Genomic DNA, 24,418 nt, shown 5'->3' on the forward strand with positions numbered 1-24,418 from the left:
GATCATTGTGTTGTTGTTGTTTTTTTTTTTTTTAATCTTTTATAAAAAAAATAACCATCTCTTTGCTGATGATGTATCTGCTGGTGTGAGGGCGGGACAAACTGTCACTCACATGAAATCAACCAATAGCAAACCGCAACCATCCAATCAATTCCTTTTGGACAAAATCAAGTCCCGCCTTACATTTATTCTTGTTTGAGAAGCTGTTTCACTTGTATGTCACAGTGGAGAAGCGAAGACTATTGCAACTTCCGTTTCATGCCAACTGAAAATAGCAAATTTCAATGCAAATCTGTATACATCAATAGATGTCAATAGTTTTTACTCAAGTAATTTCTCAGAGTAAGTTTATTCTTTAAAGGGTTGATGAATTTATGTCTAAGTCTTGGCTCCAAAAAAGCTATTGAACATTTCAATCATTGTTGCGCAGGAAAAAATATAGATTTCATTAAACACATGGTGACCTTTTTATAAGGAAGTTTTTCACAATAGTGCCTGCTATTTTACAGCCTTTTAGTCAACCACTGCTTACATTTATTACTATTTTCCACACTTCTGAATAACAGTGAAGTCCCTAAAACTATGCATTCACTTAAATATTAAACATAACATTTGAGCTTTTATTTGTCTGGACATGCACATTCTCTCAACCAACTTTATATATATTTTAGGATGCTTTTCACATCTCCAATAGGTTATTAGACACCTGTTGTTGTCTGCTTTTCTTCATCATACAGTAAATAAAAAAATGTCTTTTGAAAAGAAAGTCACATATTCATCATTCTTCATCATTCATTTCACACCACAAATTGAGTCTGTTCTGCAGTACTGTGTCTTTAAGTGATTTCTAGAGGTAAGTCGGAAGGCAGCAGGGGTGCACGAGACAGCCGCGCGCACCCGCACCCGATGTGGACACTCCAAAAATGTGTTAAGAATCACAAAAGGTGGATCTTTTACACTGGAAGATAAACGCAACAGCTGTTCATCAGTCGTAAGGTGAGCATCACCCCGTTTATCTGTCGCTTGCATGCAGCAGGCTGTTACCAATGTGATGGTTTTCGTTAGAGAGACACAATACAAAGAGGGTTTTGCGAAATGAACCGGCGAGAAGTGAAGAGGCCCCGCGAGCGTCTAGCCGCATACATCTCAAGGCGAACTTTAGCTTTCCTCCTTCCCTTTCTTTACTACATTTTAGGGGGGCTGTTTTATTAAAGGTACACTTTTAACTCAGGACCCCCGAACTTCCACCTAACAGACCCTCTTTTGACACTAAACGAGTGAAAACATGACCGGAGCTACCGTGGCCGGCAGGCGGAAGACGCTCGTCCCTCTACGGTGTCTGTTAGCTCCGCTCCCCGGTCTCTGGTGCAGGCAGAGCCGCGAGATGGGCGCAGGGACAGCCCGGTGCGGTGAAACGGAGCTCTGACGGCGGGTTGCAAAAACCCAAAAAACACCACAAGCTTCTCGCACTGAAGTACAAAAAAGATACATTGTCTCTATTTGGAGGGAGTTTCATTGTAACATCATAGTGGAAGGAGTTATTTATCATAACTTAGGGGAGTTTATTGTCTCTGGAGATGAAGCATTTGAAGGCGGCGGAGGGGCCTCGGCCATTGCACTGCTGCTCGGTATCGGTACATGTAGCCGATGCACTTATAAAATTAGGAATAGGAATCGTAATGAATATTGACATTGTGAATCCTCTTAACTATTCTAGCTCATTATCAGTTCTCTTAGTGCTTCTTTATAGGCTACTTTTAACATATACATATGAAATAAGTAATGTTATTGTTTCATTCCACTCATCAGCAAATGTATCAAAGCAGAAATACATTTTTACACAGAAATTATGATTTGTTATAAATGAAATAATTCCACTAATTGGTTTTAACTATAAAAATAAATATAAAACACATGTATAATTTTCCTTCAAGCATTTTCACTCAAATACCACTGAATAATAGCTTTTGTAAACATTATAAACAACTATGTTGAATGTGTTCAATTTTATAATTTACAGAACATGAGATTTATGGTATTTAATCAGCCTATATTGCTTTTGTATAGTCAGTAACGTTCTTCCTTACCAGATAATGATGATGATGATGATAGTAAATTTTTGAAAGTGAAGTGAAGCCAGCAAAGTGAAGTTGTGATTTATGAGCCTTTTGCAAATCTTAGGGAAATTTTTAGAAATACTCTTTTTGCCTGTGTAATTGCAATACAATACCTGTAAGCTTGGCAGGGCCTTAACCACTATTATCATTGAATTGTGATTTACCAGCCTACACTTGGCATAAACACTGGGCTAAATATTGTATTAGCATTAGATTTTCTTATACCAAATGACTGTATAATTAGTGTAATTACAAAAATTACATTATTATATGGTTGGTTGCATTTTATTATTTGCATTTAGCATGGTTTTACCTCCAGGGTTCATATGAAGTTTGGAAAAATATGGTAATTTCCAGGTCTGGATAATTATGGGGGAAAAATGTCTTTAACATAAGCGAGTCATTTTGAACTTCAATAAAGAAATGTGTTTGTGGCGCTCAAACCAGAAACTGTTAAAGGAACAAACAATCATCTAAACCGGACTGTACTTTGCTGTTTGATGATGGTGCAACATCAAACCACGATTACAGTATCAAACTGATGCGTCAGATATACAGGTTATAAAGCTTTTTAGGTTTAAAGGTTTCTTCTCATCATTAGCGCATCTTATCAGTTGGAGACAACCAATGAAAAAAGAACAGAGAAAATAAAATATTTACAGATGACTGTATTATATTCCAACTGTAATGCTGAAAGTAATGATGTGTGAACATGTATAATGTGATCTGAAAAATCAACAAGGTTTGGAAATTTGAGTCTGGAAAAGTATGCTGTAACATCTGTTTGCTTTAATGTCAGTAACTCTTATATAGGCTAGTTTTCAGTAAAATAATTTATACAGTTTTCCAATGTTTATCTGCTACAAATTAAAGTGCTAACATCCATAAACTATGTAAATTAACATCGGTTGCTATTGCAAAGAGTGCTGCTGTTACAACCTAGCTGAGTTGTAACAGTTGGTGGGGTGGGTTGTAACATTAATAAAAAAAAAAAATGTGTACACTCATATTTTGTTAATCAGATGTACATGTTCAAAATGACTTGTATACAAACCCCAATCAACCCCTTTCACCAAATCCACCCTGTTTCAATTTAACAGGGTTCGTACAAGGTGCTTGAATTTGACTTTTTTTTTTTAAGTCCTTGAAAACCCTTGAAAAAAAAATAGCCACATTTTTGAAAAGGTATTTGAAAAGTGCTTTCATTATTGAAAGAAAACATATATGAAATTAGTGCTTATTTTTTTTGCTAAAACACAAATACAATGTTTGTTTTTTTATGCAAAATTAACACTGATATAGGTAGATCCATTATGAGCATGATATTGCTTATCAAGTATAAGATACAGCTTCATTCTACATGTTAATAATATATTAATGGGGAAAAAATCAGTTTGAATAAGGAAAGCAATATCTTTTTCATGGTATCCTTTCAATGGTTAAGGGGATTTCCTATGACTGATTCATCACTTGTCAATGGAAGCGTCAGATACAGCTTTACATCTTGTCAGTTGCACCTTATTAGGTGTTGTTCAAAATTAAAATAATTTCCTTGTTTACAACCTAAGCATTTTTAAGGAATGTCTACTAACTCTATCTTAAAGTCAGTCCCTTGCCGTCACCTACTGGTGTAACTATGTAACCTGCACTGAAGTTGTTGATAAATCCCCATGTTTAAAGGGTTAGTTCACCCAAAAATGAAAAAATGTAATTTATTACTCAACCTCTTGTCATTCTACACCCATAAGACCTTCGTTCATCTTCCGAACACAAATTAAGATATTGTTGATGAAATCCGATGGCTCAGTGAGGCCTCTATTGAGAGCAAACTCAAGATCCATAAAGGTACTAAAAACATATTTGAAACAGTTCATAAGAGCTCAGTGGTTCTATCTTAATATTATAAAGCAACAGGAATACTTTTTGTGCGCCAAAAAAACAAAATAAAGACTTTTCAACAATATCTATATGGGCCGAACACTGCTTCAGAGCTTTACGAATCAAATCAGTGAATCAGAGCACTAAAGTCACGTGATTTCAGCAGTTTAGCCGTTTGATAGGAGATCAGAATCACTAATTCAAAACAAAAGATTCATAAAGCTCAGAAGCTTCATGAAGCAGTGTTTTGCCCATATAGTCTTTTTGTTTTTTTTGCCACAAAAAAGTATTCTTGTCGCTTTATAATATTAAGATATAACCACTGAACTCACATGAACTGTTTCAAATATTTTTTTAGTAACTTTATGGATCTTGAGTTTGAATGGCTTTGCTTTCAATAGAGGCCTCACTGAGCCATCGGATTTCATCAACAATATCTTAATTTGTGTTCCAAAGATGAAAGAAGGTCTTATGGGTGTAGAACAACATGAGGGTGAGTAATAAATGACACTATTTTCATTTTTGGGTGAACTAACCCTTTAGCATACTAGACCGTTTCGCAATACCAAGTATGCCAACAATATAATATAAAATATTATTTTATGAACAATAAAAGCCATTATAAACTTTGAGTTTATTAGCCTATATATTATTAAGTAAGTTGTATTTTGGATACCTTATATCTGTAATTTTGTTTTATTAGTATATTTTTATTTATTTATTTAGGCCTACCTTTTTTTTAGAATTTGAAAGCTAATAAAGATATTGTTTCATAAGTGGGATCTCTGATTGTTGTCCTTGAAAACAAAACAAAAATGTAGTGCTTGAAAAGTCCTTGAAAGTTTCTGTTCTGTATGAACCCTGGTTTAAGCCTTTTAATTCAAAAGGTAAAATCAAAAATGTATTTTTAAATTCCAAACAAGTTGGACCTTTTTCTGGGCAAGTGTGTTCACATTAGGGCTGCACGATTAATCGCATGCTATTCTCACGCGCATTTCGTCAGTAAAGCCGGTTCCCTGATTACCGCTAAATCGCCATCACCTGCTTTTAAACGGAGCGCCTTTTAATAGACAGAGCCGTAGTTCACAGACAAGCCACGCAATATTGCGTTCATTATCGCAGGCGATTCATCTGCGATATGAACGCGATATTGCGTGGCTTTTCAGTGATCTACGGCTCTGTCTATTAAATGCCGCTTCATTTGAAAGCAGGTGATGGCGATTTAGCGGTAATCAGGGAACCGGCATTACTGACGAAATGCGCATGAGAATAGCATGCGATTAATCGTGCAGCCCTAGTTCACATGAGGGTTTTCACAGGCCAATGTGAATAAATCTAGCCCACGTTAAATCATTTTAGTCCATCCACAAGACTCATAGAAGTCATCAAATATATGACATTGTATGGTTTATGTGTGTTTTTCAAGCCATCTCTGGGTGTTTTTTATAACAATAAATTACATGAATAATGCAGTGCTAATTGACATTATGAATTGACAGCCTTTATTTATTACAGTATTTTATGCCTTATTCTGTGGTAATTTTTTTCACAGTATATAATCTATGATTATTTAATGCACAAGTGTTTGTAGTACATAAACCAATCATAAAATTGTCATAAGGAAAATATAAGATAAAAATATTATAGAATACAAAATAGTGTTTATTGTTCAGCAGTGTATTTGATTTCTTAGCCAATTAAAAGAGATATAAAAAAAATGTTGAAATTAAGAATTCTGTGTCTTCTATTTTAGAATGTAATGATCACCGGTGGAGATTCCCCATGCACCTACATCCCTTCCATTCCGACCTTCTAGAATGTTTCTGAAGACGGTTCCTCCGGTGGTGGCTATTCACTCAGAATGGAGGTCCAGTAAAAGCTGCAGCCTGCCTCTCTTTTTCAATGACAGTGCGTCCGACAGCGACCTTGCCTCTGTTAGCGGCACCCCCTTCCCACAGAAGATCCAGATGATTATAGAGAGCCTACACAGCACCCAGTCTTCGGACATGAGTGAAAACGTGCAGACCGAAAAGGCTGCTCATTCCAGCCACGAAGCTGGCTACAAGGGTCAAATGCGATGTATGGACACGTTGGCGAGATCCCGGGGAGCAGGGGCAGACACTAAGCTACAGACCGCCAGGGCTGATACTGGCGATGATTCAGACAGTGACGATTCTGTGGACAGGGGCATTGAGGAAGCTATTCAAGAGTATTTGAAGGAAAGGGTGGACCACAAGCGCAAAGGGGATCTGGTGACAAGTTCGCCCCCAGCGCCCAAACTTCAGCGGAGAGAACCAACTGCCCCAGATGCTGCTAAACCACACACACATTCCAGTAGTGCCAAGGTGTTAACCGCTAGCAATCATATCCAGAGAGCCTTGAGTGGGTCGCTGGCCTTAAAGAAGAAAGTCATAAAGAAGAAACTAAGCAAAGAAAATCCCTTTAAGAAAGCAGACTCGAGTAAAGTTTTGCCTGTAAAAAGTCTTCCTCTTCCCAGAACTAAGAAAGGATCTTCCTCGTCTTCTGAGATGGACAGATCTCCACCTCGTCTGGTCATTAAAGAGGAATGTCTCGATTCAAGCAGCGATGATGGAATCGAAGAGGAGATTCAGAGATTCCAGCAGGAGAAAAGAGAAAAACAGGAAAGTGACAAAGATGCCCTGATATCTTCACGACAAAGGGAGGACTCTGATTCGAGCAGTGATGAAGGTATTGAGGAAGCCATCAGACGCTTCCAGGAAGACAAACACAAGCAGAAGAAAAAGAAAAGTCCTCTCAAACCTGCCCAACTGCTGCCTGCGCAACGTAACAATCCATCCATCATTTCTCCCGAGCGCATAAGCGCTCAGCCACTCAAAGCGCTGTCAAAGAAGAACAACAAGAAGAAATTGGCAACCAAGAAGTCTAATCTCTCAGCACCACTGGCCGTAAGCCACTGTTTGAACAAGTGTACATCCCAGGGCTCTAAAGTTAAAGGGTTTATACCCCCCCCTTCAAACCCAAAACAAACCCACACAGAACATCAGATCCACTCCAGCCTGAAGGTCAACACTGCTGAGCTGATGTGTGCAGAAGCCATTCTAGACATCTCCAAGACTGTCATGCCTGAGGTGTTTGAGTCCAACTTGAGCATTGCTAACAGAAATTTGCTGCAGACTCCACCATTCCCTACTGTTGCACCATCTGAAACTAAAAGTGATGAGAGCTCTGTTGACAGTGAGGATGGAATTGAACAGGAGATAAGGAAATTTTTAGAGAATAAAGCAAAAATGAACAAAGAGCTTCCGATAACAGTGGGTGCACCTCTACCAGCTTCAGGAGATCCAACAGCAAGCAAGGAGCCAAAGAAGAAGACGAAGGAAACACAGCCGAATAAAGCAGTTAGGCTCTCCCTGTCAAAAAAACGCAAGATTAAAGAGGAACAAATCAAACTTGACAGAGATGGTGATGTGGTATTGAATGTTAAAGAGGAGCCTCCAGGGACACCTCTGATTCATAGTGACACCACCAGACCAGACATTTCTACCACTCCCACTGTGACATCACATTCAAGCAGTCTAACCACCATAAGAAACAGCAAACAAAAGCAGAACTCTCCACCTTGCAAGAGTTCGGATGTTAGTGTACCCAAAGATAAAGGTTCCACTTATAGTACATCCAGCCCAAAGACTGTGACTGGCTCTGAGAGAAATGACAGCAGTGACAAAAGCAGCTCCCTGGACAGTGATGAGGACCTAGATGCTGCAATTAAAGACTTGCTCAAGACTAAGAAAAAAGTCAAAAAGAAAGTGAGGGACATGAAGGCAAGGAAAAATGCCAGACCTTCAGAGACATCGTCTTTGGATGTCACGAAAAAACAGAAAACTTCCACAGACCAGAAGAGTATCCCACCTGCCAAGCTTGTTAAGTCTGGCATCTTGAAAGGTGGCAAAGAAACACTGAACGTTCAGGCTAAAAACGACAAGGGTTCTAAAAGCAAAGCTGTTAAAGGCAAATCAGAAGTCCAGAACATCAAACAATCTAAAAGCCCTGCACAAACCGACAAGGCAACTGGGAATGATGGGGTTCCCAAGGCCACAGATGGGGACATCCCTTCTTCCAGTCCACAGGCAGAAGACCATGACAGTTCTGTTGACAGCGATGATAGCATTGAGCAAGAGATCAGGAGATTTCTAGCTGAAAGGGCCAAGGTGTCAGCGCCTCTCACCACGAACATCAAACAGGAAGAGGCCGTGAACTCCTTGACCTCATCTGCAGAGCTTGAAGTTAAACCAGAAATTCAAAAGATTCTAATTGAAACTCCAGTTGCTGCTTCAACATCAACATCTGATAGACTTTGCAAAAGTGCAATGCAAGAGGAATCCATTTCCACACCCACAATACCCATGGATGCACCTTCAGAACTCAACAAGGGACCAGTCCTGACACCAGGCAGCTCTTGCATTATGGGTTTCAGGAGGACCGAAAGTCAAAAATTTGAGATCTCGACCCCAAGAGATCCAAAGAACGGCAGCTCCCAGACAGGAAAGGACACTCCGACAAGTCATGCCATCAAAACCAACTCCTTCACAACACCCTCTGTGATGTCAGAAACGCCACGTTCATCAGGTCATCAACATCAAAACTTGTTCCTGTTGACGCCCGTTAACAGCAGTATGAGTGAAGTCAAGGAACCCTCCTCTGCAGACTGTAATGTTCTTTCCATCAGCCGCCCGAGTAGATCAGCCACCAGGATACCTTTAAGGGATGTCATTAGCTCTCTTTGTCCCTCCCCTCTTTCGAAACCTCAGATCAGTTCCCCTGCAGATAACCCTGCCATCATCACTGGTGACCTTCCGACCTCGGCACCCCCTGGGGGCAGGACAGAGGGACTTTACTTGCATAACCGCCTGAAAAGGGACAGACACCTCTCCGATAGACCACACTTATCCCCCACCACCTCACATCCGTGCCAGCCTTACATGGGCGATAGCGTAACCCAGGTGCAACGGGACCAGGCTGCTTTCCCATCACTCTCAGCAAAGACAAACCTAGCTGAGGTCAACCAAGCTGAGTCGACTGAATCCAGTGCAAGTTTAGGAGAAAAACAAAGGGAGGGAGAAATTGTTAGCAAGGAAGAGAAAGAGCAGGATGATGAGGAAGAGAAATGTGTTGATGAAACAGATGTAGAGTCAGATGAGGAAAGGAAAGATCAGAAGACAAAAGACAGGAGGAAGCAGCCCACTAATCAGTGAGTACTTACTTGTTGTCTCCAAACACACACACACACACATATCAGTTGAGGGAACATGATCGCCAAAAGCCCAGTACCTATCCATGCTGTTGTTCCATCTAAGATACGAAAGACTTCTTCATCAAATTGTTGCTGTCTTTAATTACAATGATTAATGAGTGTTTTGGTCATTGGTTTGGGTGGAATTATGGATCTAAATTCTGATCCACAGGTATTTTGCAAGTTTCCCAACCATGCAGCCGAAATTTTTCTTCGGCTTTAAGTGTTAGTTGTGTTTTATTTTAGCATTAGCCTGACGGACTGCAGCATCTTATCCTGCATTTCAAAATTTCTGTCTTTTTGTACTGTATTATTTAGGTTTCAAGGGACGTCACATAGGAATGTTTGAGTGTACCACATCCTTTTTTGTATGTTTGTACATTTATAAATATATTTAAAAGCAGACATGATGTCATAAAGAGAGATTAAACTTTGTTTTTATTGTTTTTGTTGTATTTTCTCTGCAGCAGCTGCGGCGATTCTCAATGAATCCTGCTTTACAAACTTTGCTTTATACATGTTGTTTTAAAATTGTGACTATGAAAAGTAATTGCGATGAAAAAACAAAAGTTTATGAAAAGACGATAATATCATTGGTGAGTTTACATGTTTAAGAATTCTACAGGTCCAAATATTCACCCATCCATAGATAAATGAATTTTTCGCCCCAAAAAAAGAATATATATATTGCTAAAGGTTAAATAAAACCATGCAAATTGCATCTTCCAGTACAAAACTGTAAAAAGGACTGCAGAATGTAGAGGCCAAAAGAATGAAACTGTTTTAGTGTGCATCAATGCGCATTCATTTTCAATGGTTCTCAACATTTTTTGTAAATCTTTTGATATTTTTGAGTAATTTAGCCTCCATCCACAATAGAATGACATCATTTTGACTCTTGACCTCTGAGAGGGAAGTCTGAGTCACCTCTCAGTAACATTAAAATGTTTCCTGAGGGTTTTATATGTGGAAAATCTCAGTGCAACATTGAAGGACTAAAATAGGCCTCATTTGTGAAACATGAGCAAAATGAATTTCTGTTAAAATATTCCATAAAGCCCTTCTTGTATAAATTGTTCCATTCAGTTCAATGTGACAATCTATGCAAGAATAGTCTTACAATTTACAGATAAATTTGTTCTGCTTGTGTTTCTTAATGAGCCCCTTTGAGTTTACATACAATATGTATATAGAATGTGTATGAAAAACAGCCATTTACTTGGTATGAAAATTTTACAGAAAAATGGCAGTAGCAATTATTGTATCCTTTGCCCTTTGAATTAATACCTTGCCCTCAACAAATGCATTTTTTCCAGATGTGCCCTTTTAACATTTTTTTGTATTTAGTTAGGAATTCTTTATATTCTTTTGTCATAACTAGGTTATTTTTGTACCACTGAACTTACAACTTTCAGAGATTTATATCACACTGCAAATTACAGGGTGGAAACTCTGTTTCAATATTCAGTCATCTTTCTCTTTTTGCATACTTACCCAAACACAATTATCAAGTCACACCTCCCTCTCTCCACACATTTCTTAGTTCCTGTTTCTGTTGCTTATTATATGTAGGTGTTTTCCTATGTGAAAAGAATGTTATTTATTTTTGTTTATAGAAGAGAAGAAAGTAAAGACTCATGCTGACTATGCTGGGCATTGCCAGTTTTCATAAATATTTTGCAAAAAAAAAATTTTTTTTGGTCCCCTGCTCTGCACAGAGAAAAGAAACTCAAACTGTATCTCTGAAGATGTATAATAAAAACTGACTTTGAGACACAAGGCTGTACGGTTCTTAACTGGGTACGTGTGCAAACATGCATGAACGTGTGAGTTCCTGTACATGTTTATAAGCAGTATCTTATGTAGCTTCTTCTGTTTTATTTTAAATGGTTCCTATAATGCCCCTTTTTCTAGATGTAATACAAGTCTCTGGTGTCCCCAGAATGTGTCTGTGAAGTTTCAGCTCAAAATACCCCATAGATCAGGGATGGACAACTCCGGTCCTGGAGGGCCAGTGTCCTGCAGAGTTTATCTCCATCCCTGATAAAACTCACTAGCCTATAACTTTCTACTAATCCTAAAGACCTTGATTAGCTGGTTCAGGTGTGTTTGATTAGGGTTGGAGCTAAACTCTGCTGGATACTGGCCCTCCAGGACCGGAGTTGTCCATCCCTGCCATAGATCATTTATTATAGCTTGTCAATTTTGCCCCTATTTGGGTGTGAGCAAAAACACTGTTTTATGTATCCTTTTAAATGCAAATGAGCTGCTGCTCCTGGCCCGTTTTCCAGTAGAGGGCGGAGCTTTAACAGCTCACGCTTCAGTTGCTCAACAACAACAAAGCTGGAGAATCTCACACAGCCAAAATGACAACTGTCAACACTCTACTACAACAACTCTTCCAATTCTCTAAGGGGCCGTTCACATATCGCGTTTTTTGCATGCGCAAATTCGTTATTTCAAATGTAGGTGCGGGGCAAGCTTGCTCATAATAGAAGTGACACGTTTTTAGACGCAATATGTGAACAGCCCCTAAAGCAGCCCAACATGGCCTCGTCCCCTTTTTTGCATGTTCTCGGGGGCAGGGTTTATGTATATTTTAGGGTTAGTGATGTCACTAACCTGGGAAGAATCTCATTGTAGTCCCTACCAGCCATTTTTTGTAGTCCTTAAACAGAGAATTCTTTAAAAGAAAATATCTCCCTTTGCATTGAGCTTTGAGCGCCGTAACTTTGCAAATGTTGTTTATGCTCAAACAGCAACATTGAAATCAGAAAAAAAAGAGAAATCATAATCAACCACCCCTTTAATATAAAGTAGCTTCCTTTCACACAGATGTCTAAGATAAAAAATAAAGCTAATGCTATATGCACGCTTTTGAATATTCTGTCAAAAACAACTACAGTTTCCTTGCAATTTAAAAATAAACTATATCTGCGTCATGTGTAACTGACTGATGAATATACAATATATATATATATATATATATATATATATATATATATATATATATATATATATATATATATATAAATTTATGTCCTGCTGAATGTTCATGTTTTTACTCTAGAGTAATTAAACACTCATCAAGACACAAAAAGGAATGGGCTGTCAATTTTTCCTCACAAAGAAGATTGGAGGATTTCTTAAGCATGTAATGTAATACATAACTAATTTTATTCTTTGTCAAAGAAATGTTTGTTGCATTATTGTGTCCACATGCTGTGTTGGTTGAACTTGATGCATGATGTTGCAGACCAATATAATAAGCAGATAATATTTTATATATATATATAACAGTAGCTTTCTGTATAGTTCACAAGTATTCTATTGTAAATTGTGATGTTTTGTTTTTACTTGAACGTGTAATTCTAGATTCATTGCTTTATCTAAACTGAAATGCTAAAGTAAATTCCAAGTGAACACACATCAAATTAGTTCAAATCAAATTCAATCAAATGAATTATTGGCGTTTGTAGATGACAGATGCAGAGACTATGTATGTGTAAATATGTTTCTTTTGTGTGCTCCAGGTCTCTGTCCACCTCTATAGATCCAGGGTTCTTACTAAGTCCATATATTGCCCTGGACACGGAAGAGAGGAGTCTGAAATTCAAAACCAGACGCCTCCATATTCAAAAGCAGCTAGAGGTACATACAAAGACTATATTAAAAATTCATGCATTTACTTGCACATACACTAATGTAACAGATTTGATACACTCAGTACATTTAAGAGAATATATGTGATGGTTGTGTTTTGATTATGTGCACATAAGCTAAATGGTTTTAAAAGTCTGTCTGTGTGTGTGGGTCCTGGTAAACCCTACATTATGGGAACAAAATGTCCCCACAAAGATGATAATATCAGGCAAAAAAGTTTTTTATGAGTTTTGCACATGTTTCTGTGATGGGTAGGTTTATGGGATGAGTTACGCCATAGAAACTAATATAGTGAAACAAGTGTATGTGTGTGTGTGTTGTAGGGCAGCAAAACAGTCAAACGAAGGCTGCAGTTTTTGATCAGTGTGCCCAGGTAAATACATCTGTCTCCACTACACAGATGGAAGTATTGCTCACTAAATTGCACATATAACAACTTATACACATATAACATCTGATGGCTCACATGATAAATAGATACATTGATGATGCTGTTTTTGTGTAAAGAACTGTGATTAAGTGATCATACAAAAAATATTTAGATGACTTCTGGTTGTTGTGCATTAGTGGCACTTGTCCATGATGTTTTGTTTTATTACAGATAAACTGAAGCCACTGGAAAATATAATGAAATGGAGGTTCTCATGTTCAACAAAATATTGTAATATGAAGTATGTTATTTAAATGTAACAAATTATATTTAAAATGTAACTGTAAGTTCTGGTTTTATATTTGTTCTTACTTTTGTGTTTTAACCACCAGTTCCATCTAAATTGTTCTTTGCAATCAAATTGACACCTGTTCCTTGAATAAAGTTTTTGTTCATTTCAAATCACGGGGCCATTGTGGCACTTGTAGTTCATGTGGTGTTTAATGCAAACGGTTTTTATCAGACCAAAGCTCTGTATGGAACATCACTACCCACAATCCTCTGCGCTTTTGCGCAATCTCAGTGGGCGGAGCTCTAGCGGAAACATGGCAGCTGGCATCTTAACTAGAGGTGAAATAAAACGTGTTTTTATGTAATGTTAATGCACTTTAAGTGCGTTTTATTATGTAAACCATTTTAAAATAAGAATAATTATCAATAACATAATTACTTTGCAATCTTGCTTGTGGTTTGCAGTTACACAATACCTTACGTGTGAAACTACATGACCATCTGAACACTGAGCAGACTTTGGTTGTATATATATATATATATATATCAAATGTAATAAATGAACGTTATATGATGGTTTTCAGTAACGCAGGTTCTCCGGGGCCCTCGGTTGGTCTCTGCTGTGTTCTCGTGTCACGGACAGACATTCAGCTCCGCAGCAGCTGCAGTCAAATCAAAGCCACCAGCGAGAGACACCGGTGATTATGATTATTATTATGATATGCATACAGAACACCTGAAACCCAGCGACCTAGAGATACAGTTTCTGTCTGTATATAGTATATAACAGGGCTTTTCAAACTGGGAGTGTTTGGAGGTTGATGGAAACGTTTAGAGATAGTGAATTTGAAAATAAATAATAATATTGAAATAAATTAGTAGGCATAAATATAACATTACATTTTAGGATGGTTGTTCGTTGTGTTAGGATAATCATATTTGGGGGCCTGTGGCATCTAAAGATTGAAAACCCTTGGTATATAACATTTTGCATGGTTTGTTTATCCACAGTGACACAGTGGTTAATACAGATTAAATGTTTCATAAAGAAGCAGCTTGCATATAGAATTATTCCTCTTTAGCTATATAATTTGATGTATACACTTTAATGTAAATATACCTGATATGTACGTTTTTTTCTGTAAAGCTGTAAAAAAAATATATTTAAAAGCGCTATACAAAAAAAAACTTGACTCATACAATGAGAGTGTGAGATATATTTATTCATAACTAATATGCAGTCTTACATATGCAGCTGCTACAGAGAAAATCCAGAACTTCCCACTTACTCAACCAGACTATTTCCGCTTGTCTGAGCTCTTCACCATGAAGGACCTGTTTGAGGCCCGTGTTCATCTTGGACACAAGAAAGGCTGCCGACATAGGTGGGTAATTGACATGACATTTTCAAGTAGTGTCTTGTAGTATGACATGATGTTTCTTATATGGAATATTTGTATTTATATTTTTTATCTGATAGTGTATATATATATATATATATATATATATATATATATATAGATATATATATATATATATACACACTATCAGATAAAAAAAAAAATATATATATATATAATATAATTCTGTCAGATAGATACCTTAACCAAGTTTAGTGTTTTGTTAGTGTCCTTATTTAAAATATTTTAAAACTATAATGTTAAACTTTAAGGTTAAGGTAGTTATCTGATAAAATTATTATATATCACACATGTGTATATTTATACAGTACTGTTTTTAATTACCCTATAAGTTTGATTAACCCATCAAAGTATGAGGAAAATATTTTACTTAACTTTTTATTTTTTTATTTTTATTTATTTTTTTAAATGTTAAATATGAAGGGAGACAAAAACACTAAACTTGGTTAAGGTATTTATCTGACAAAATTATTTGCCAAAAAAAGGCAAACTACAGCTACAGGTTTTATTTTAATATGCAAAAAATTCTAAATTACTCTGCAAGAAAAACAAAAAGCTCACAGAAAAAAAGCATACATTGACTACAACATAAACAGTTATTAATATTTTGTTGCTTCTCTTGTTTTTGCATGTGTTTATTTCTTTGCACAATACACTGTGTTCCAAATTATTATGCAATTGACATATCAGTAAGATTCCAGTACAATAAACATTCATATTTTAGTTTTTCTAAGAAAATGTTTGTTTCTTTTATTTATCCATGTCTTTTTAGATAACTGGTATCAATCTCAGACAAAATAATTTGCCAGATCTATGGAAACCCTACTTAGAGGTTGTTCCACATTATTAAGCAAGTCACAGTTCTCATGCAATATGGGGAGGAAAAAAAATCTTTCTGAAGATGAAAAGCATGAAATGGTGCAATGTTGTGCAAAAGGCATGAAAACAATGAATATTGTGTGAAACTGAATGGAGATTATCGAATTTTCATAAGATTTGTGAGTGATTTAGAGCACAGCAGAACTCGGTCATATAAAGGCATATTAATGAAAGTTCCTATCAAAAAAAATGAATTGTATTAAAAGGGCAGCTATAAAAAAGCCAGTGTTGAGCAGCAAACAGGTATTTGAAGCTGCTGGTGTGTCTGAAGTCTCAAGAAGCTCTCCATGCAGGCTGGCAGTTGTGCGTAAATCGTAGTACAGCATTAGTCAGTGAATAAAACTATTTAAAAATGAGTCTTCATGTATTTCTAAACCCACTGTAAATGTTTCTCTTTGTGAGGTTTGGAGTGGCTGAAATGCATCTTTACGCACAACTGCCAGCCTGCATGGAGAGCTTCTTGAGACTTCAGACACACCAGCAGCTTCAAATACCTGTTTGCTGCTCAACACTGGCTTTTTTATAGCTGCCCTTTTAATACAATTACATTTTTTGACAGGAACTTTCCTCAATAAGCCTTTATATGACCGAGTTCTGCTGTGCTCTAAATCACACACAAATCTTAAGATAATTCAATACTCTCCATTCAGTTTCACACAATATTAATTGTTTTCATGCCTTTTGCACAACATTGCACCATTTCATGCTGTTCATCTTCAGAAAGATCTTTCTTCCTCCCCATATTGCATGAGAACTGTGACTTGCTTAATAATGTGGAACAACCTCTAAGTAGGGTTTCCATAGATCTGGCAAATTATTTTGTCTGAGATTGATACCAGTTATCTAAAAAGACATGGATAAATAAAAGAAACAAACATTTTCTTAGAAAAACTAAAATCTGAATGTTTATTGTACAGAAATCTTACTGATTTGTCTCTTGCATAATAATTTGGAACGCAGTGTATGCTTACAAAATCTTTAACAAATTTTTAATGATTTGAATAAAAGGTGAAGATGTCAGTTTTCCAAGGCTGGACATCACTTATAGCCTCTACTGTATTTAACTCACTCTCTCTCTCTCTCTCTCTCTCTCTCTCTCTCTCTCTCTCTTTTATATATATATATATATATATATATATATATATATATATATAGAGATATATATAATTTATATATATATATATATATATATATATATATATAATATAAAATGTGTAAGCAATAAGGTACGAGAGGCTGTGCTGTATCGTGAATAAGTGCCTGCAACCACTTCAGCCGTGACTGACTTATTTACGATACAGCATTAGCCTCGAGTACAACTTTTACTAAAAGCCTTCGTGCCGCCAGAAAAAACAGTCCCTGACCGTGAACAGCAACAGACGTTACATTATTATGCCTTTAGATGGTGGCAAAGACTTCTTTATTAGTGTGTCAGTCAGTAGTGAAGACTTTTACATTGAAAAGACTGAATTGTTGTGAACACGGAACAAGACGCAACTGACAAATGCTTTGACTAGCGCTGTCATTCACAAGAAAACCCCTTAAATGTTAAAAGGACAAGATATCGCAGCGGACATTTAAACAGATTTTTTATTATGTACATAGGACTGACTTGAAGGAAAATGCTAAATCTGAATGCAGGTAATAAACTCTTTCTCAGAGTACTCGTCTACATAATACAGTAAGCTTCAATGAACAATATCAATTGAGAACATACAGTTGATGTTGCTAAGGGTCTTGTGTAGTGATACACAGAACCGTTGGGTGAAGTGGTCATTGCCGTGTTTTATCTTGAATAAAGCAGATATTGACCAATCAGAATCAAGGACAGGAACTAACGGTTTTATTAATATATACATATATATGTCACAATCTCTGAACTTTATTTCAGAGATCACTAGGGTGTTTTTCTCTTTGTTTCTCTCTAGGCTAATGGAACCGTATCTGTTTGGCTCTCGTCTGGATGTTGACATCATTGACCTTGAACAGACAGCAGAACACCTCCAGCGGGCGCTGAACTTCACGGCTCATGTGGCGTACCGCGGTGGCATCATCCTGTTCGTCAGCCGCAGGCGGCAGTTCGGTCATCTGGTGGAGACGACGGCGAAGGAGTGCGGCGAATACGCTCACACGCGCTACTGGAAGGGAGGACTGCTCACCAACGCCCCTATCCAGTACAGCCCCGGCGTGCGACTTCCAGACCTCATCGTGTTCTTCTCCACGCTCAATAACGTTTTCCAGCAGCACGTCGGGATCCGGGACGCAGCCAAAATGAATATTCCCACGGTCGGGATTGTGGACTCTAATTGTAACCCCAGCCTCATCACCTACCCAGTGCCAGGCAACGATGACACTCCTGTTGCGATGGAAATGTACTGCCGGCTATTCAAAATGACAGTTAACAGGGCAAAGGACAAGAGGAGACAGATGGAGCTTCTCAAGGGGATTTCATCCTCCGTATGAGGGAAGGTCGATGAGCTTCATCATCTGTAATCGAGAGTCTGTCCACATTTAGAAAGTTCAGTGGAATTATATGAGTCCAAGAAGTAACTGCAGTTCAAATTCAGACATCTTCAAAACGTAAAAAAAATAATCATCCCAGAACTGAAGATGTCCAACAACTTAATTTGCCAGTGTAAAATCCAGTGGCTTCAAACTGAATATTTATTGGTTTTGTATTGATTTCCATTGCTTTCTTATTATGAACCGAATAAAGTTTCACAAATCCATAGTGTGATGTTTATCATCCCTTTTTATTTATAAAAATAAATGTCAGTAAGCAAATTAGTTTCAGAGGGTTGAGTTTTGGAAAGTAATTAACTAATTAACTTATTCTGTGTCACATGATCCTTTGGAAATCATTTTTAATATGCTGATTTGCTGCTTGAGAAACATTCATTATCAATCTTGAAAACTGTATAATATATATGTGTGGAAAACAATGGGATGTTTTTATTCAGTATTCATTGATGAATAGAGTTAAAAAGTAAAAAAAAAGCAGCATTTATTTGAAAAATAAATCTTTTGTCTTGTCACTTTTAATCAATTTAATGCATCTTTGATGAATAAAAATATTAATTTCTTTAATATTAAACACTAACTTTTATGAATTTTAATCTAAAATATTCATTAAAAACAAATGTGTAAAAAATGACTGCGTCTGACTTTCTATAGGTTAAAATTAACTAATTTCCACCTATAGAAACAGTAAGACGCGCATCCTATAGAAACGCACTGCACATGCGCATTAGCTTGATCCATCCTGAATTTTTTTTTTTCTTTTCATTATCTGAGCATTTAAAAACAAAATTTATGAGACAGTTGTTGTCAGATTTCATTGGTGATTTTAAATTTAATTGAAAGCTTAGCAAACAGCTTTGGAGAAATTGATGTTTCTTCATTCAAGCTGCACTTGTACGTCCGAGAGGCGTCAAAGATGGCTGCCGAGTGAAATGACTTGTCTTATGCTGCGTTCCAATTCGCCTACTTATACTACGCCCTAAAAGTATGTACTCTTTCTGTGAACAAAAAGTACTTACTTTTGAGTGTGTAGTAAAAGAGTAGACAAGCTTTGGGACATACTAACACGTCATACAATCGCGTCTTTTCTCTCTGTCGCATCCTGTCACCGTAAACTGGCCCATAGACATATAATAAACATATGACATATAATAAACATACCCTGCGTTCCAATGTCCATACTATCCACCCTAAATAGTATGTGAGATTAAAATAAGTGTGTCCCAAAGCATAGTATGTTGAAAAGAGTATGCCAAAAGTCCCCGGATGGTCTACTATTTCCGGTAGATTTTTGAAGTGTGGATCCGTGCACACTATAAAGGCTAATATTGCCCACAACCCATTGCGCATTGGACGAGGATTCAGTTCAGAACTACAAACACGAGTAAAAAGTGTTAAAAAAAACTACAAAACATGGCGGATACGCGCGATCGACGCTGAGAGATTTGAGTGACTAATAATCAGTTTAACCTGATAGAAAATATATATTTAATGTTACCCGTGTTATTTTTCATCTGCAAATACCAATGTGGACTTTTATAAAGATCCGAATGGCCATTAACTTTTAAATGCATCATTATGCATTAATATGAGGAGAGTTCTCCTCGTGAAAGACCCGCGACTGCAGATCAACGTGCTGTATTTCTCTCCGATACGGTAGGAAATTAACTAAATGAAATGTGGAGGATGTAAGATGATTGACAGGGCAGTTTACGGTGACTGGATGCGACAGAGAGAATTGACGCGATTGTATGACGTGTTAGTATGTCCCAAAGCTTGTCTACTCTTTTGCTACACACTCAAAAGTAAGTACTTTTTGTTCACAGAAAGAGTACATACTTTTAGGGCGTAGTATAAGTAGGCGAATTGGAACGCAGCAATAGACAGTAAAAGTCTTAAAGTTTTTTTTTTTTTGCTTTTTTTTTTTTTTTTTTCTTTAAAGCGCGTGATAAGGTACTGTTGCTATGGTTATCTTCGTAATGTGAACGCGAGATCGCTAGTGACCTTTTGGCAACAAGTACAAATGCCTGTTCTTACTTGTAATCTTAACTTTATCATTACTGAAATGTTTGAAACATATACATGAGTGTTTTTTTTTTTTTTTTTAAATAACGTTCAATAAGACCCTCGACCTTTTGTTTGACCTATTTGGGAAGGAATTCAAGCTTTAATTCGTGACTCTGCAAATCCGTCTTTTATGGTCCAGCAGGTTGCCGTAGCTCTTCCACTATATCTTTAGCCACTCCTCTTGACTCACTGGATTTTAATTTTTTCCGCAATGAAGGTGAGAGCAACATCTACATATTGCATGATACATATATCCTGATATTACAAAGCAAAATACTTTGCTCACTCGATTTATATTAGACATTATAAGCATTTTATTAATTATTATATTGTATAAGATCTTGACTGTACATTAGATCTTGTGCATTAGAATATTTAGTAATGGTAATGAGCGTGGCGTCATAAAAACATGTATGTAATAATATTTACTATGCATTAATCGCAGTTAATATGGTCTAACGTTATATGCAATGTTTACAGACATAATAACTCGCAATAATTGTTCCTCCGGCTTAAAACTGGCTTAAACCGCCCACGTGTTGCATGCAAGTACGCCAGCTTGTAGTATAACACGAAAACGTTGCTCTACAGTGCAAAATTCTGAATTCTGCTCTTAAAAATTTTTAAAAGTAACCGTGCTGTCATTTTTTATTGCGATGGGTTATTTTTATTCTCGGACACACAGCAGCAGTGCCTTTTGAGGCGACGCAGCGTGTCTTTCAGTAGCGTGCACGTGTCGGTAGGGGGCGTAAGCGCTCTGCTCAAGACACGTGGTTTCGATTCAAAGTGACACTCGCTGCTGTCAATCACAATCCAAAGTATTGCAACCACACTATTATAATTTGTTTTAACTCCACTACAGACCCTGAATGAAGATCTTTTTCTTCCTGTTTGGAAACCACCATGATTTTCCACCATCAGGTAAAGATTTACTGTCAACAATATATTTTTAACTGGGTCTCTGTTAAAGGACATCCTAATTGTGTTGCACCCTGGATACATTGAATTGAGCTTTACTAGCCTACTTCTGCTAAAATTAAATCTTAAAGACATTTTAAAGTCATCAGAGAAGAAAAAAAAAAGTAAATAATATTCCATCATTACTAAATAATTTAAAACATACATAGGTTTTAATTTTTCACACATTTGTTTTTAATGAATATTTTGGATTAAAATTCATAAAAGTTTGGGGTCTTGGTGTTTAGTATTAAAGAAAATTAATATTTTTATTCATCAAGGATGCATTAAATTTATCAAAAGAACTTTTTTAATTCTGTTCATCAAAGAATCCTGAATAAAAATGCATCACGTTTTCCACATATATATTAAGCGGTTTTCAATATTGGTAATGAATGTTTCTCAAGCAGCAAATCAGCATATTAGAATGATTTCTGAAGGATCATGTGACACTGAAAACAGGAGTATTGATGCTGAAAATTCAGCTTTGCATTCAAATAGAAAACAGTGATTTTAAATTGTAATAATATTTCACAATATTTGTTTTTACTGTATTTTTGATCAAATAATGGAACATTGGTGAGCAAAAAAGACCTCAAAAACATTAAAAAATATTACTGACCTCAAACTTTCGAATGATAGTGCAAGTATACTATCTATCACATTTTAATCACATTTTTATTATTAAAAGTAAAATTATTTTACATATCTTAACTAATATAATACAATATACATACAATGTGCATAATAATTCTATACAAATCAGAGAAAAAAAGGATGTTTAGGAGTCCAGTCCGTCAGTGTTTGTTGTCGTATGTAAGTGTGTGTGTGTAGTTGTGTGTTTGTGTTCTCTGGGTTTTGCCCCTTGAGACGTAACTCTGGCTGTGATGTCACTGTTGTGCCAAAAGTGGGCAGAAAGAAACTGGCTTGTGATCAACCCTGCTGTCCTGTATGGTGGACCAGGGGCTTGGAACGAGGCCGGATAACCCAACCCAGACCTCTGTGTGTGTGTTAGAGCCCATTTCAGTCTGTTAAACCCTTTCCAAATACCCCATAAATTCTCCTAAACTGTCTGTGTATTTGAATATTCTAGATTCTAACCATGTGCTTCGCGAACTCAAGACAGACACAAGAAATGGAGCTGCGCTTCACATGGGTGGTGACTTAAAGTGCCCCTATTATGCTTTTTTGTATATTACCTTTCATATAGTGTGTAATATAGATGCAAAAGGTCTGCAAAGTTTCAAATATTGAAGTTAATGTCTACCAAAAGAAAGATATAGATATAGCAATAGGCATTTTGTTTCCGACATGTGCTGTAAATGGTAGACCAATCACAACAGACCGGGCCATATGACCAATCAGAGCAGACCAATCCCTTTAAAATAGCATAATGGGGGCACTTTAACACAGTATGACCCTGAACAGAGGTCAAAGGTCGACTCTGCAGCAAGCTGGACTAGTAAGTTTTCCTGCAGTAAACACACACACAGTTTTTATTGCTCCTCGAGGCGTTGCAGCACAGCTGAGCGTGCCGTGTCTGTGTCATGAGGCAGCGTACAGCAGAAGGGCGCTATAATCTGCACTTTGTACCCATAATTCAATGGTGCAAAGAATGAGTGACAGCCCTTACAATCCAGCACAAGTCCATGTTCATGTTGAATCCTGTAAGGTTTTAATCTTTAATCTTTATTTTGCTTCAATGATTTCAGAAACATTACAAACCATATGTAACAAGTCAGCTGACTGCAATATTTACATCTGCTACATGTCACATACTGTATCTGACTCAACTGAGGTTGTTGATCTCCACCTTCTCTTTGGGCCAAGATAACCAGATCAGATGTTGACCAGCTGAACAAGATCACATGACCCTCACCCACAACATAATTCATTCTGATTGGTCAGTTTTTTTTAATGAGCCATAAACTGTACAATTGTTTCACTCACATCAATAATCCAATGTCAATGTATTTATTTGCTTATATTGAAAGCTGTCATAACAGAGATAATTATCAGAAAATAAACCTCTTTAGACTGATAACACTCTTTCATGTTTTTTTTTTTTTCCCCCATAATTGTTCATGAAAAAGTAAAAGTTTGGGGTAAGCTTTTTTTTTTTTTTGAAAGAAATTAAGTTTTATATTTAGCAAGGATGCATTAAATTGACTGATGTGAGAGTAAAGGCATTATTATATTATTATATAATATTATTTTAATAAATGCTGTTCTTTTAAACCTTGCACAAAAATATGAAGCAACTGATTTCAACATTGATAATATAAAGTTTCTTGAGTAAAAAAAAAAAAAAATCTCTGAAGGATCATGTGACACTGAAGATTGGAGTAATGATGCTGAAAATTCAGCTTTGAATCAGGAAAAAAAGGTCATTTTCAATTATAGTTATAAACAGTCATTTTAAATTTCACAATATTCTTTTTACTGTTGTTATTTATTATTATCATTAAATAAATGCAGCCTTGGTGAGCAAAAGAGACTTCTTTAAAAATCACCAAACCCAAACTTTTGAACAGTAACATATGTTCACATTAAACATATGCTATAATTACTATCATAATTAAAGTAAATATGCTCTAATTCAGTATATCCATCTAGTCAAATTATTGCATATTTTATGGAATAAAATAAGTCTGATGTGATAATTCTTTTACCATAAAAATATTCAAATAAATAACAGCTTGTTTGAGGTTTGATTCAAGTTTTCAATCTTTTCCTCTCCAGTTTTGGTCCAGTTAGTAACTTGTCCTTTTAAAGGTAAGGTGGGTTTGGGAGGCTCCCTGCACTAATATATGCCGATTCCTTGTTTCTTTCTAAAGGTCGGGTAAAAGGATACGTGCTGTTGTGTTTGACCTCCCACCAATTGCTGTACTTTGTGTGCCTGTGCTTCACTTCAAAAACCACAAAAAAATATTTAATAAAACACATACACACAATATGAGTTTCAAACATTTACTAATCATTG

The 24,418-nt window shown here is 36.5% G+C and overlaps 2 protein-coding genes, 1 long non-coding RNA gene and 2 other non-coding genes across 9 annotated transcripts; all 5 read left to right on the top strand.

Annotated features, from left to right (window-relative positions):
* Positions 1 to 858: 858 nt before the first annotated feature.
* ppp1r26 (protein phosphatase 1, regulatory subunit 26) lies at positions 859 to 13,884 on the top strand. Of its 4 annotated transcripts, XR_010893581.1 has the most exons (7): positions 859 to 996; positions 5,749 to 9,225; positions 12,338 to 12,421; positions 12,801 to 12,918; positions 13,254 to 13,303; positions 13,532 to 13,601; positions 13,824 to 13,884. XR_010893581.1 is itself a non-coding variant. In XM_067375834.1 (4 exons), the coding sequence occupies exons 2-4, from the start codon at positions 5,813 to 5,815 to the stop codon at positions 13,015 to 13,017; spliced, it is 3,714 nt and encodes a 1,237-aa protein (XP_067231935.1). In that variant the 5' UTR covers positions 859 to 996; positions 5,749 to 5,812; the 3' UTR covers positions 13,018 to 13,195. The 4 variants fall into 4 exon arrangements, 3 of the variants coding, with proteins under 3 accessions (XP_067231935.1, XP_067231936.1, XP_067231937.1); XM_067375834.1 differs by lacking the exons at positions 13,254 to 13,303; positions 13,532 to 13,601; positions 13,824 to 13,884 and having other exon boundaries at positions 12,801 to 13,195; XM_067375835.1 differs by lacking the exons at positions 12,338 to 12,421; positions 13,254 to 13,303; positions 13,532 to 13,601; positions 13,824 to 13,884 and having other exon boundaries at positions 12,801 to 13,195.
* mrps2 (mitochondrial ribosomal protein S2) lies at positions 13,317 to 18,620 on the top strand. 2 transcript variants are annotated; one of them, XM_067375839.1, is made up of 4 exons: positions 13,317 to 13,930; positions 14,057 to 14,289; positions 14,833 to 14,976; positions 17,820 to 18,620. In XM_067375839.1, exons 2-4 carry the CDS (start codon positions 14,162 to 14,164, stop codon positions 18,352 to 18,354), a joined length of 807 nt encoding a protein of 268 aa, XP_067231940.1. In that variant the 5' UTR covers positions 13,317 to 13,930; positions 14,057 to 14,161; the 3' UTR covers positions 18,355 to 18,620. The 2 variants fall into 2 exon arrangements, with proteins under 2 accessions (XP_067231940.1, XP_067231938.1); XM_067375837.1 differs by having other exon boundaries at positions 13,324 to 13,930; positions 14,176 to 14,289; positions 14,847 to 14,976.
* A 2,054-nt stretch (positions 18,621 to 20,674) lies between these two features.
* LOC137012852 (uncharacterized) lies at positions 20,675 to 24,271 on the top strand. The gene is made up of 4 exons (XR_010893623.1): positions 20,675 to 20,695; positions 21,341 to 21,399; positions 22,529 to 22,897; positions 23,148 to 24,271. It is a non-coding gene; the product is annotated as an uncharacterized lncRNA (long non-coding RNA).
* LOC137013377 (small nucleolar RNA SNORA17) lies at positions 22,293 to 22,422 on the top strand. The gene has a single exon (XR_010893714.1). It is a non-coding gene; the product is annotated as a small nucleolar RNA SNORA17 (small nucleolar RNA).
* On the top strand, positions 22,934 to 23,071 carry LOC137013376 (small nucleolar RNA SNORA17). The gene has a single exon (XR_010893713.1). It is a non-coding gene; the product is annotated as a small nucleolar RNA SNORA17 (small nucleolar RNA).
* Positions 24,272 to 24,418: the final 147 nt, after the last annotated feature.

This window comes from Chanodichthys erythropterus, chromosome 22, assembly GCF_024489055.1.
Source record: "Chanodichthys erythropterus isolate Z2021 chromosome 22, ASM2448905v1, whole genome shotgun sequence".
Taxonomy (NCBI): Eukaryota; Metazoa; Chordata; class Actinopteri; order Cypriniformes; family Xenocyprididae; genus Chanodichthys; species Chanodichthys erythropterus.